Source organism: Myotis daubentonii, chromosome 3, assembly GCF_963259705.1.
Source record: "Myotis daubentonii chromosome 3, mMyoDau2.1, whole genome shotgun sequence".
In the NCBI taxonomy this organism is placed as follows: domain Eukaryota; kingdom Metazoa; phylum Chordata; class Mammalia; order Chiroptera; family Vespertilionidae; genus Myotis; species Myotis daubentonii.
This window is the reverse complement of record NC_081842.1, coordinates 151,051,379-151,066,528: the sequence shown is the minus strand read 5'-3', so window position 1 is coordinate 151,066,528 and position 15,150 is coordinate 151,051,379. Positions and strand designations below refer to the sequence as shown.

The following is a 15,150-nucleotide window of genomic DNA, read 5'->3' as shown; positions in this document are numbered from 1 at the left end:
CCTTCTAGATTTGTTAGATTTACTAGTCTATAAGTGAAAAGTGACTGAGGATTGATTATTGACCTTAGCCAAAGTTTGGCAGATTGTCAAATTTTATAACCAGAGATTTTTCTCCAAATTTGAACTACTATAAATATAATGAAGCAGTTTTGTGATATAGATTATTGAGGGTGCAAAGGGATCTCTTCTGTGTCATAATAGCCTGCATCTGTGTAGTCTTCAATTTGTGTCCCTATTGAAAGCCAAAATGCTGTAAATATTTTGTTTTTGTTTTTCCAATAATGAGGATGGATTTAAAGAAAGTTTGAGTAGTTTGTGAAATTTAGCAAATGACTTTTTCTAAGACTAGGGCTGGGCTAAAATAATTACAGATAAATCTTTTATTTTTAATAAAATAGAAAAGCTGCTAAAAAGCAGATTTTTAAGCTAAGCTTTACTTAACTCAATTCATATTTAAAAACTGACTCAGGTAGCTTTCTATCTGGTCTCATGTTGAATTGCCCAGCCCTAATCAAGCGTGAACAAAAGTAGAACTGTGCAAACCAGTATGGTATAAATGAATTTTAGTTGATAAATGTCATCTGATAATTTGTCTTTTGAATTGTCTAACATTAGTAAGCTTACTTTTGTTTTTTCCCTCACTGTGCAATTTTTCCAGGTTTGGACCTTATGAGTCTTACGACTCCAGGTCTTCTCTGGGTGGGCGAGATCTATACAGATCTGGCTATGGTTTTAATGAACCCGAACAAAGCCGCTTCGGAGGTAGTTATGGTGGTCGATTTGAGAGCTCCTACCGGAATAGCCTTGACTCTTTCGGAGGTAGAAACCAGGGCGGGTCTAGCTGGGAAGCACCTTACTCCCGTTCAAAATTGAGGCCTGGGTTTATGGAGGACAGAGGAAGAGAGAATTACTCTTCCTACAGCAGTTTTTCTTCACCCCATATGAAGCCTGCACCTGTAGGCTCTCGGGGGAGAGGAACGCCTGCTTATCCTGAAAGTACGTTTGGAAGCAGAAACTATGATGCTTTTGGAGGACCATCAACAGGCAGAGGCCGAGGCCGAGGAGTAAGTACAACAGAATCTTTTCAGATTCTTTTCACTAGTCACTCTTTTAAACCCTTTCAAGACCGTGGTTTTCAACTAGAATAAACACTGTTCATCCCAGTGTATTCTGAAGCAAAAGCTGAGTCATAAGCATAATTTTTAGGTTGTCTGTAAAACTTTCTCCAGCACCTCAGAAAATAAGTGACAGTGTGAGATGATTGTTCATAAAATTTTGCCAAATCTCCCTTTATTAAAAAGGTGAGGATGTTAGATTTGGTCTAAAAGGGGTTAAAAGGAGTTGCATTTTTCCTTGTAAACACCAGCAGTTTTGCTAGTGGGACAGTTCTTGGATTATTGTAAAGGGTAACAACCCTTTTGGAGTTTTTTGAGTAGGTTAAAGGTGCAATGTATGATAAAATGTTTATACTTTGCTACTAAACTCTATTTCTTCAAAGCTCCATATTTCACATTAAACATAAGAGATCAAAAGTTGGTGATAGTTGAGGGTAGCTCAGCTTTGTTTACATGGTGAAGAAGTTGATATGTAAAATAGGTTGTAGAATGATTTGTGGTCAGTATAATTTTGCTAATTCACTCTTAAAGTATGTCCTATTGCTGGGTATAATACTTTCTCTGTCATCAGTTTTAATATTGAAAAATAATTTCCTACCTGTATATGTTTATGGCTCCTTCTTAGGAAGTAATATTTTGTAAATTCTTGCTTAAATGAGCAGATATAGTAGTCTTCAAGTGTTTAATTTCAGGATATACAGTGTTAATTTTAAGATTATGCCTATGTTCTTAAGGGAACTTGACTAACATGAAATTTTACCTAGTAAGTGTATGTAGATTATGGAGTTATTATTTAGTTTGGTCATATAAAGAATACTGTATTTTTGCTATAATGTAAGAAATGTGTTTTTTATTTTATTTTTTGAGTCAGTGGCTCTTAATATTCTCTTTGCAGAGGGAAGTACTTCTGATAAAAAATGTAGTAGGGCACACATTTTGACTGTTCACTAGCTTTTGATACATCAGTGTAGTGTGTCATACTTTTTTAGAAATTTTGCATTTATAACAGTTAACTCTTATGTAAAATGCATTGCACCTTTAATGGATAACTAATCAAGATTTTTTCTGATATGACTGTATACATTGCCTGGAAACACTAATTTATTCCAGTCCACTAGGTTAGATAGGTATCCTAAGCATAATATATAAATGTAAGCAATATGTTGCTATTCCACCATACTTTATGATTGTAGGTTAAATGAAAATAGTTGGGGTAAAATTTGAAAACACCTAGCATTTTCCATGCTGTATTATTACTTTATAGGCAAATGACTTTTTTCTTAATGAGACTTCAAATATCAATTTTGTTTTCACAATAGAAAAACAGGTATTCCTGTACTTTGTATTCACCATTCTAGTCTGAATGGACTTTTCTTTCTTTCCTCCTGTTAATGAAGTAGATGAACCAATAGGGTTTTCTTTTTTAATCTTCACTTGTACAATTCCCATTGGATCCTTCTCTTCAGATTACTCCTCATTCTTTATCTTATAAAAGTAAGGTTAGAAGAACAAATTCCTTTGGACATGTGCCCTCTTGGTGTAGTGGATTTTGTTAATGACTAAAAGAGGAAGGGACACAGAGTCGCTTGGTTGCATGACTCTTCGTCTGTAAACTTTTGCTTCTCAGGCTTCTGGGTCAGAATATGTTTCTCTAGGTAAGAATGTGAATGGAACGTCAGATGTAATTCTTTATCTGAAGTGTGTCTTGGAAGTTGATGCATGGTTATGCTTTAACTCTCCTATTTCATACTAATGTTCCATCTCGCCTTCTCATTCCCTTTTTCAACAGGGAGAAATCATAAGTGATTTCTGGATCTTTTTTACTTCCAACTTCAAACTTCAAATATGGTCTTCTTTGTGTTTCTTAGTTTTAAGCCAGGCTTTAGTAAAATAAAGATTTCTTTTAAGGTCTTTTCATGGGAAAATATCAATTAGGAACTCTGAAGAGGAGTTGTCAGAGAGTTGTACAAGTGGTAATATTTTGACAGGCACATATGTTGTTTATGATCTCAACTAATTTTGAATTGTAAAAATAAAAATAGCTAATATACATATTTGTTCTACTGGAAATAAAAATACTAATTGACTGGATTCGAGTTCATGTAATAATTTACAAAGTTTTCCAATGTGTTTATTGAGTGGACATGTAAATTTAGTTACATTCTAGGAATTTTTAGGTTAAAAATTATTAGATAGAAAACATGTAAATTTTATATGAATTTATTCTTTATCTTTGGATATTATGCTAATATTTCTTGATTTCACAAATTTGCAGCATATGAGTGATTTTGGAAGCATTCATAGACCTGGAATTGTTGTTGACTATCAAAATAAATCCGCCAATGTGACAGTTGCTGCTACAAGAGGAATAAAGAGAAAAATGATGCAACAATTTAATAAGCCCAGTGGAACCTTCATCAAGAAACCCAAGCTAGCAAAACCTGTGGAGAAGATAAGCCTCAGCAAATCACCTAGTAAGTAAGAAAATACAATTGCTGTGGATACTTTTTACCTTTTTTAATTCAGTGCTTGTAGATAATTTTTCATGTTTATATAGACAAGCTGCATTGTAATTATAGTGGTTAGGTTTGTGAAACCCTTAGTGCAGTTATTAGTAATGAACATCAAAATTATCAAGATACTGTTTATTTATTTTTAAAATTTTTATACTTTATTTCTTTTAAAAAATGTTTTTATTGATTTTAGGGAGAGAGGAAAGGAGGAGAGAGAGAAACATCAATGTGAGAGAGAAACATTGATTGGTTGCATCCCACATGCACCCCAACTGGGAATCGAACCCACAACCTGGGTTCGTGCTCTGACCGGGAATCGAACCAGTCAGTGCTCTTTCAGTGCACTGGGCAACGCTTAACTAACGGAGCCACACTGGCCAGGGCACAAGATACTTTTTAAGTTCACATGCCCTGATCTATCCCTCTTCCCTAAATTCTGGTTTGGGGTGGAGTCAGAATATTTATATTTTTAAAATGGCCTCACACATGATTTTGAGTCAAGCTGCTGGGTGTTACAGTGTATTTATTGTTTGAGGTATTGTTGAGGAAGTGTTATGTTATATTACATAGAATGCTCTTTATGAGGACAAAGGGAAGAAATGTTTCATGGTCATAGGTACCAGGAAAATCTACACTTCTAGAAAATTAATTTGCTTTTAATCTTCTGGACATGATGACTTTTTTTTGGGTTGTGGTTAATCCTCACCCGAGAATATATTTTCCATTGATTTTTAGAGAGAGAGGAAGGGAAGAAGAGGGAGAGAGAGAGAGTTAATGAGACATACCGATCAGTTCCCTCCTGTATGAACCCTGACAAGTGCTGGGCTCAAACCTGCAACCCAGGTACACGCCCTTGACTGGGGATTAAACCTTCAACCCTTTGGTGCATGGGCCAACACTCTAACTCTGAACAACACTGTCCAGGATGCTCCTCTCTCCCCCTTTTTAACAATATTTGATAATAGTGTAGTATAGCTAAGAATGAAGCCAAAATTCCGTACCCAGTTCATCCTTTTATTGTTAGGCATGAGGGAGGCATTTTGAAAAGTATGAAAAATATTTAGGAATAAGAGGTCTTGTAGTATAGGCTATATGATTTGTTGAAAAGCAGTAGAAGGAACCATAATTCAGTCATTTTGCTGGAGATACAATATACTAATATATCATAGCTTTAGCATATGAAAGGGAAACCCAATTACTTCCAGTTTGAGGTTATATACTTGTAGATTTTTTTTTCCATAATTTTTATTTTTTTTAATATATATATTTTATTGATTTTTTACAGAGAGGAAGGGAGAGAGATAGAGAGTTAGAAACATCGATGAGAGAGAAACATCGATCAGCTGCCTCCTGCACACTCCCCACTGGGGATGTGCCCGCAACCCAGGTACATGCCCTTGACCGGAATCGAACCTGGGACCTTTCAGTCCGCAGGCCGACGCTCTATCCACTGAGCCAAACCGGTTTCGGCTACTTGTAGATTTCCGTAGAGAGTTTTAGGGAAATCCAATGGGAATATGGAAATGGTTGATTAATAAGGATATACATTTAAGCTCTTATAAAATGATGAACAGTAATCTAGATATTGAGTTTTAAGGTGTTGATTTTATATAATTTTGAAACATTCCACTGTATACATAGCAAATGCTGCCTAAATATTTGTTTACTGTCAAGTTTATGAATCCCTGGGTATTCATGATTTTATATTAGGTATTTTTACAAACAATCTAAAAGGAAAACAATGCATAAAAGGAAAACTTTAAGGGCAGATTAGTTTTTTTAAGTCTAAAGTTAAATGTACTATATGAAAGAAGTTGCTCACAGTGAGATGCCACTACACACCATGTGAAGTTGATGGACGTAATAAAAACAAAGTATTGGCAAGGACTGGAAAAATTGGGACCCTCATACATTACTGTTGGGACTATAAAATGGTGCAGCTGCTGTGGGAAACATTTTGATAGTTCTTTGAATGAATAAATACAGACTGACCATGTCACCCAGCAATTCTACTCCTGGGTATATACCTCAAAGAATTGAAGAAAAGTATTCAAACAAAAGCTTGTACATAAATTTTCATAGCAGCATTATTCATAGTAGCCAAAAGGTGGAAACAATGCAATTGTTAATTAACAAATGGATGAAAGAAAATGTGATCTGTCCACACAATGGAATGTTATTCAGCTATTAAAAAGGAAGTAGGTACAGATATATGGTATAATACGTGAATGAACCTTGAAAACACTATGCTAAATAAAAGAATCCAGACAAAAAAGCCACATATTATATGATTCTATTTATGTGAAATATCCAGAACAGAGAAATCTATGGAGACAGAGAGCGGATTAGTAGTTACCAAGGGGGTTGGGGAAAGTGAAAGTTAGGAGTGACCACTTACGGACTTTCCATTTGGGGTGATAAAAAAATTTGAAACTAAGCAGTGATGATGGTTGCATAACATTGTGCTGTACTTACTGTCACTGAATTGTTCACTTGGAAATGGTTAAAATGGTAAATTTTATACCAGGTATTTTATTACTTTACTGGAGGTCAGGTGCACGAAATTCATGCACAGGAGGGGTGGGTGGGGGTGGGTGGTGGTGGTGTTGTCCCTCAGCCCAGCCTGCACCCTCTCCAGTCTGGGACATCCCTCTCATAATCCGGGACTGCTGGCTCCTAACTGCTCGCCTGCCTGATTGCCCCTAACCACTTCTGCCTGCCAGCCTGATTGCCCCTAACTGCTCCCCTGCCAGCCTGATTGATGCCTAACTGCTCCCCTGCCAGCCTGATCGCCCACAACTGCCCTCCCTTGCTGGCCATTTTGTGATGGCCATCTTGTGGTGCCGCTGCGTGACGCCACCTAGGCTTTTATTATATAGGATTATATTTGCATTAAAATGCTTTCTTAAAAAGAGGAAGAAACTGCTTTTATATAGAGTTCGCACATTTTGAGAAATTTTGGTGAAGCATCTATAATATATATGAGTTTTTGTGTCTACAGCTCTCTAGTTTTCATTTAATTCCATTTTAATGCAGGGTCAGTTTACTTCAGTGTTTCTTAAAGTGGTATTCAAGATGATTTGAGGTCAGTGGTATTCAACCCATAAACCAATTAATAAAATTTTGTCACATACCAAAATATATATTATACGTTTTCCTGATCTGACCAAAAAATAGGTATAATTTTGATTCATACACGCCAGATGGCTATTGTGTTGTTTGTTGTCATGTTTTAAATTTGACAAAGGAAAAAGAAGTCAGTGCCTCTGACTAAATAGTCAGGTATTGCATGTTTTAAAAATTCTTGTGGCACACCACTTAAAAATTGCTGTTATAGGTGATAGTGATTTTATTGCTTAAAATGAAAATAAGGAAAAATGAACAGATTTAGAGGAAAAAAATATAAGAGAAGTATATAGCAAAGACTTCCATAGGTGAAAAGTAAATATGACAAAATTCATGATGATTATATATACTGGGTAATCTTGAACTCTGATATATTTTCTTTTTTTTTTTGGTGAATTCAGTTTAATCTGCTATCACAAAGTAAACTTTGTATGTCTGTACTTTATAAACTGGGACTGGAAAGGGAGAATGGAAATCTATAGTCTTAATATTTTTGTCTGATATCCTAGCAAAAATTGACCCAAAAAACGAAGAAGAAGAAGAAAAGCGGCGAATTGAGGCTCGGCGAGAGAAACAAAGGCGCAGAAGGGAAAAGAACAGTGAGAAATATGGAGATGGATACAGGTTTGTGCTTAGTAGTCAGAAAATTGGGCTCATTATAAAACCATTTTCTAGAAAGGGCAATTAATTGGAATGCAAACAATTCCTGAGCATCAAATGAAAAGTTTTGATCAAAGATACATAGGAATGTTTTTGACTTTTGATATTTATATACAATTACCACTTAGAAATATAGGGAAAAAGTCCTATTCAGTAATGATAATTGTTTCATAATGTTCAGAAATTCAGTACTCTTAATAAGAAATATATGTCATAGTATGAGGAAAACCACAAAGTCTTTGAGATTTTACTATATGGAGACATAGTGATATATATATATATATATATATATATTTTTTTTTTTCCCCTACCCAAGTATATGTTTATTGATTTTAGAGAGAGAGGGGAAGGAATTCAGAGAGGGAGAGAAACAGGAAGAACCATCAATTGGCTGCCTCCTGTACATGCCCTGACTGGGAATTGAACCCACAACCTTTTGGTGTATGGAATGATGCTCCAACCAACTGAGCCACCTGGACAAGGCCATAGTGATACTCTTGGATAGGAAAACTAAATTTTACAAAAATAATAGTAAATGAGTTGATACTAGCTTTCCTAGATACTGAAACAGAAAGCTGTACTAGAAAAAGGTAATCGGTGTAACTGAATTACTAGCTTGTAAGCAGATGTGTTATATGTAAGAATGTAATCTATACTAATAAAAGGGTAATATGCTAATTAGACCGGACATCTTCCAGACATCCTTCTGGACAAAGCCAAGGTGGCAGGGGCTGAGGCAGAGGTGGTTGGGGCGATCAGGATGGCAGGGGAGGGCAGTTAGGGGGCGATCAGGCCGGCAGGGGAGGGCAGTTAGGGGGCGATCAGGCTCGCAGGGAGCAGTTAGAGGCGATCAGGCAGGCAGTCAGAGGTGGTAGGGGCCATCAGGCAGGCAGGCAAGTGGTTAGGTGGCAGTGGTCATGGATTGCGAGAGGGATGTCCAACTGCCGGTTTAGGCCGGATCAGATCCAGCCTAAACCGGCAGTTGGACATCCCCTGAGGGGTCCCGGATTGGAGAGTGTGCAGGAGGCTGGGCTGAGGAGGGACAGCCCCCCCCCCCCCCCCCGCACGAATTCATGAATTTCGTGCACCCGGCCTCTAGTGTATAATAAGATGACTGCAAGTGAAAGGGGAATTACTTGAACAATAACAAGAAAAATAGTTTAGATCCTCTTCTTACACCAGCAAGGATGAATCCAGATTAATTAATAAACCTAAAAAAAATGGAAAATAACAGGGAACTAAAATGGAACATTTTAATCCCTGCAAGAAAATTTTGTTTTCTAGGCTTAAAAGTTCTACAATAAATTACAAAGGGAATAATGACCAGATTTGTTTAGATACAAATTGAAAACTTAAAAGGAAAGCAAACAGACTTGGAAAATATTATAAACATGAAAAATGATTAATGTTTAAGTTAGATAAATATCACTGAACCAGAATTTTTAGAAAAATAAGGAAACAAGAAGCCCAATACATAATTTGGTGAAAGAACAACAGCTATGTAATAATTCTAGGGCAAATAAACTGAAAATTTAAATAATAGCATATCATTTTATTAGCTAGGAGGAAAAAATATTGATTATAACTAACTGGGATACAGTCAAAAGACATAATTTTCTGGTGACTATATAACATAACTACTGGGAAGCACTTTATTAGTTTTTAGAAATGTCTTGAATTTTTTATACTTTTTATCTCTCCAAGAAAATAACCTAAAAATGTAGAAGAGTCTAACCTGAAAATATGCCCATTACAGCATTATTTATAATAATAATTATTTATAATAGCTCCAAAACATTATTTAAATAGCAATAGAGTGTGAGCAATCATATATAAGGTTAGACACATCCCTTCTTGGCTCTTATGCCTTTGGTTATAAAGCCTGAAACAATATGCAGAAAATGCAGGCACAATAGAAAAATACAGGTTGGGGCAAAAGTAGGTTTACAGTTGTTCATATGGAAAATAATACCATAATTTGTGAATAATAATACAAGAATAAATTGTTTCATGTACTCACAACTGTAACCTGTTTTGCCCCACCCTATATATATGCAAGATGTAAAGTTATGCATAGGAAAAAAAAGAGACTACTAGAAAGTTTTGTTAAAAAGACAGTATTGATATTTATCTTTTTCCTTCTGAAATTTGCCCAGGTACTACTTATGCTAGGGAAATAAATAATATAAAATTGAAAAAGTAAATTCAGTGTTTTTCCCATTCAAAATACATTTTTGCTCTGTAAAGGTTAGCTTGTGTATGTAGCATGAAGGGAATGAAATATTTTAGCTAAATGAATTTTCTAGATGTCTAAAACTATTCAAAAGATAACATTTAAGAGCAGAATCTGCAAACCCTTTCAAGGAGGTATTTTTAAAATGTATGAGTTTTCTTCCATATTAAACAGGATACTTTGTGATTATTTGGTTTTACTATATACATTGGTTTTATTTATGTAAAATGTAGTAAAAGAAAATTCAGTTGCATCTAATTCCCAGATTTGTTGTTTGATACTAGGCAGTAAGGTATTACTTGTGTAATCTTTGTGTCCAGCTTTAATAACACTTAACTGTGTTCTTTCTGGTTTGTTACTTCTAATTTGTTGGGACCTAAGAAACAATATAATTAAACTTATTAAGAATTAATAAAAAACTCATAAAAAGAAATTTTAAGGGGCAGCTACCCCTTGTGGTCCTTGGGAATATCTCCCACTCTGATATTCTTCTTTTGGCAAGGATAATGGATGTAGTTACTTTGGTGCAGAAATAAATTAAAATGAATGTTTTGTATCAAATGTTTATGAGTTCAAAGATGATTTTATATTATAGGATTAATTTTTCTATTTACCCTATGAATACTTTATCCAATAAAATTATAGGTTTGGATATGATGTATCCATGTTAAAATAATATATATTGTGATGTGGAGAAAATAAAAGAAATGAGCTTTCATCTACCTGTTTTTTCCATAATTCTGAATATAAACCTGATGACATAACTAAAAGAATATTATTAGTTCAATTGTCATTTTTGGATAAGTATCCTTTTAAATAGTCTAAAAATTATTTCAATTTATCAGAACAGTTTTACTTTGAGTTAGGATAAGAGATTGACAGAAAATAATTATTCTTATGATATATATATTCTTGGATATTTGAGTGTTTTTAATATAATAAAAAGGATGGAAAGGTAGGGAGCTGTAGGGAAAGGAATGGGTTTTTGAGAGGTGCAGACAAACAATATATGGTGAAGAGGGCCAAAAGAAAGTACGAAGTAGTCATATAGGAGACTCTACATAGGGGTGCAGGGAAATGCATCAGTGGATTTTAACAGATTTAGGAATGGTGCGGGGGGGGCGGGGTGACAATAGGAGTTGTTAGGCAGCTCAGGTAGAGGTCATGGTTTGAGGTAAAAAAGTTTAAATGTTTCCTGTATATTCAGGAAATGGAAAGCTATTTAGATTGAAAAAGACTGTAGTGGGGCAAAAGATATATGCTAATTAAAACATTTAATGAAGACATACTATGTTCCAGATACTGTTAAAGCTATTAGTGGGTGAAGCCAAATAGAGAGATAGGAGAGAGTAAGTGCTGTTCTAAATGGCAGCTGAAAGGATTTTAACTTTTTTTTTAGCCATAAGGAGCCAATGAAGCTTTTTGAGCAGTAATGTGCTGTTGCCTCCTTTAGGAAGTAACAATAATCCTATATAATAAAAGAGAAAAATGGTAATTGACGTACAACGATACCCTTTTCATTGGCTAATCAGGGCTATATGCAAATTAACTGCCAACTAAGATTGGCAGTTAACTGCCAACAAGATGGCGGTTAATTTGCATATGTAGGCACAATGCAGGGAGGCGAAAGGGAAAGCAGGAAGAAGCCCCCTGCCACTGACAGTGATCGGAAACCCAGGGGGGATCTAAGAGCTGGGGGGCAGGGCAAAGGCGGCCCTGGAGCCGCCTTTGCCCTGCCCCCCAGCCATGATCGGAGAATCAGGAGCTTTTTCCACCCTGGCCGGTGAGAGCAGGAAGTAGGGGTGGAGCCAGCGATGGGAGCTGGGCACGGTCGAAGCTGGCAATCCCGGGAGCTAGGGGTCCCTTGCCTAGGCCTAAAGCGGAGCCCACGATTGTGGGGCCGGTGCAGCTGCGGGTCCCCGCTGCCCGGGCCAGATGCCTAGGCCAGAGGTGTTAGGCCTGGGCAGGGGCGGAGCCTGCAACTGCGAGGAGCTGGGGGTCCCCTGCCCAGGCCTGACACCTCTGCCGGAGGTCTCAGGCCTGGTCAAGGGGCCGATCCAGTGATTGGTGATCGGAGGGTGATGAGGGTCAACTCCTCTGGCCGAGGCATCAGGCCTGGGCGTTGGGCGGAGCCGGGGATTGGGGGGATATGATGGTCCCCTTGCCCAGGCTTGAAGCCTGGGTCAGAGGCGTCAGGCTTGGGCGGGGGGTGGAGCAAGCGATCAGAGGGAGATGGGGGTCCCCTGCCCAGGCATGATTCCTGGGCCAGAGGCCTCAGGCCTGGGTGGGGGCCTGAGCCAGTGATCAGGGGGAGATAGGGGTCCCCTGTCCAAGCCTGACACCTCTGGCGGAGGCGTCAGGCCTGGGCAAGGGGCCGATCAGGCGATTGGAGGGTGATGAGGGTCAACGCCTGAGGGCTCCCAGTATGTGAGAGGGGGCAGGCTGGGCTGAGGGTGCACGAATTTCGTGCACCGGGCCCCTAGTCTATATATATAAAAGCCTAAGCGACTGTTCGACTGGTTGCTATGATGTGCACTTGCACTGACCACCAGGGGGCAGACGCTCAACGCATGAGCTGTCCCCCTGGTGGTCAGTGTGCTCCCACAGTGAGAGTGCCACAGACGCCCGCTCATGGCTGGCGAGTGCCGCTATGGCAGTGCAAGCCTCTACTGCAGACACTTCCCCTATGCCTTCTCCATCCAGACCAGGATTGGGACCAGCATCGGGACTGACTGGGCATGAGCCTGTGGCTGCTTCTCGGTCACACCAGTATTGCCCTAGGATAGGTGCATGGAGACCCTACTGAGCCTACCAAGTGGCGGCGTGGCAGCAGGCGCAGTGGGGCCTGGATGAGTGGGAGCAGTGTGGCGCCAGGCCACGGCTTGGGCTTCTCCCCGGCCGCCTGTGTGCACTACTGCATCCCTTGAGCGATGTTGGACTGTGAGTTGTGGCCCGATCTCTGCAGGCCAGGCTGAGGGACCCTACCGGTACACGAATCTGCTCCGGACCTCTAGTTAATTGAATAATTACTGTGTGCCAGGAGCTGTTCTAAGGGCTTTATATGTATTAATTTTTTAAATCCTGGTCTCATTAAGATAAGAAAATTAAGGCCCAGAGGAAGTTAATTGTCCAAGGTCACACAAGGGGGCTAGGATATCAACCGAAAAGTTGGCTCCAGATCCCATACTCTTTACCAGGAAAATAAATCTAATAGTAGTGTAAGGAATTAATTGGAAAATGGAGGCTGGAGACAAAGAAACCAGTTAGGAAATGGTGGTTATAATTGTAGGAAAAGGAAATGAAAATACGTAAGATAGGAGCAATTAAATGGGAGAAAATGAGGGAATTCATTCTGGGATGGTTCCAGAGCTTGTAAATGCATGCATTTGTTCAGGCCAGGACTGTTAGTTATCCTGAAGTGGTCTTTTTTTTTTAAATCTTTTATTGATTTTTTACAGAGAGGAAGGGAGAGAGATAGAGAGTTAGAAACATTGATGAGAGAGAAACGTCGATCAGCTGCCTCCTGCACATCCCCCACTGAGGATGTGCCCGCAACCCAGGTACACGCCCTTGACTGGAATCGAACCTGGGACCTTTCAGTCCACAGGCCGACGCTCTATCCACTGAGCCAAACCGGTTTTGGCCTGAAGTGGTCTTTAGGGAACAGGACTGTGGTCATCCAAGAGCTCAAGGGAGTGAATTATGGTTGTCTGATGTCCCACCTGGCTGTGTGGATACTACTCAAGTGGTTTGGAAACTGGAGGATGGAACAGAGTGTAAAACAAGTAGTGGAACTTTGGAAATTGATACTTGTCACGGTTTGCTTTGGCTTTCTAACTGGTCTAGGCTAGAAATAGAGAGTTTGGGATTAGATGAAGTAGATATAGATATTCCATCTTTCATACTCAGAAGCTCCAGGGTGGGTCAGAAATGCAAAGTAGTATAATGACAGTGTTGTCCAAATAGGTACTTAACGAAATATTATTTTTTTCTGATTTAAGCTAAATTTACATCACCCATAAAATGGAAGAAAGGAAATCATGCTACTAAAATTAGTTTCATTGTTATCTTTATATGCACTCTGTAAGTAAATAAAGTAATATATAAAGAAATACTTTTTTTCCCTTATAGAATGGCATTCACATGTTCATTTTGTAAATTTCGAACGTTTGAAGAAAAAGATATTGAACTGCATCTGGAAAGTTCTTCACACCAGGAAACATTAGATCATATTCAGAAACAAACTAAATTTGATAAAGTAGTTATGGAGTTTTTGCATGTAAGTAGCTGTTTTTAAAGTGAAAAGCACTTTATCTGAAATTTCAATTTCTTATTTTTTGTAGTTCTCCATTTCCCGTATTATGTTTCTAAAATTTTAATTTGTTATTTAAAAATGAACCTGCAATTAGATGTGAATTCCTCTTGTATAATATAATTTAGATTTGTTATTTGACGGGACATTTTATGTTTCTTACAGTAATTTCTGGTATAGGTGTCAGGAAAAGAATTCCTTTAACAACTTTATTGATGCAGAATCAGCTATCATCCATTGAGGGGGTCTGTGTATGTGTTGTTGTGCTGAGTACTCTGGTATTTTATTTGAGCCTCAGAATAACTCCCATTTTATCATGAAAGATCATGCTCAGAACAGTTTAGTGACTCAGTAAGTAGTGGAGTCTGAATTCAGAACCAGAGAGTCAGGTGTCTGTTTAGTGTCCGTTGTATTATGAGTGTGTGGTCATCTCAGTTCAACAATTTTTCTTGAATATTTATGAAGTGTGCTGTGTAGGCATGGAAGATTCAGACACTACCCTCATTGAACAGACAACAGTTGGAAATAGAACACACCCATACACAGATGACACAGTTAAGTGGGAAGGCCAAGAATGATAGTATGTGCAGAAGGGGTTTGGAGTAAGGAAGGATAGTTGGGTTCAGGGATGCTTAAGGAAGGTGCTAGAGCTGGACTGCTAATTGTGCATACAGTTAATTTGGGCAGAAGAGATGGATTTGTTAGAAGGCTAGAAATACAATGATCATTCACTCCTCTATATCCTCAGAGAATTGTGTCCCTTAATTACAATTTTTGTAATTATTCCTTAACTGGTTCCTGTCATTTAGGACTTAAGTGTTCACCTGCCCAGAGAAGATTTTTTTTTTTAATAAATTAAAAAAATATATTTTAATTCATTTCAAAGAGGAAGGGAGAGAGAGCGAGAGATACTAGTATATAGAAATATCAATGATGAGAGAGAATCATTGATCGGCTGCCTCCTGCACATCCCCTACTGTGGATCAAACCTGCAACTGGGGCATGTGCCCTAACCGGGAATCTAACCATCACCTCCTGGTTCATAGGTTGACGCTCAATCACTGAGTCACACTGGCCAGGGCAGAGAAGACCTTGACTAGTCTACTCGCTTTGATTTCTCTTACTTTATCTGCCTAAAATATGTTTTGAAAAGTGAATACTTTTTGTAGTTTATTGGTACATTATGATAGT

At 38.2% G+C, this 15,150-nt stretch overlaps 1 protein-coding gene across 4 annotated transcripts in view; it reads left to right on the top strand.

The window, feature by feature from the left end:
• The window catches only part of ZNF326 (zinc finger protein 326), a 43,981-nt gene that overhangs the window by 10,633 nt on the left and 18,198 nt on the right, over positions 1 to 15,150 (top strand). For 2 of the 4 annotated variants that reach the window (XM_059688886.1, XM_059688885.1), the window contains 4 exons: positions 659 to 1,064; positions 3,391 to 3,589; positions 7,264 to 7,378; positions 13,779 to 13,926. In XM_059688886.1, the coding sequence (XP_059544869.1) occupies positions 659 to 1,064; positions 3,391 to 3,589; positions 7,264 to 7,378; positions 13,779 to 13,926 (868 nt within the window). The remainder of the gene's footprint in view (positions 1 to 658; positions 1,065 to 3,390; positions 3,590 to 7,263; positions 7,379 to 13,778; positions 13,927 to 15,150) is intronic. The other 2 variants (XM_059688888.1, XM_059688887.1) reach the window with 1 other exon arrangement.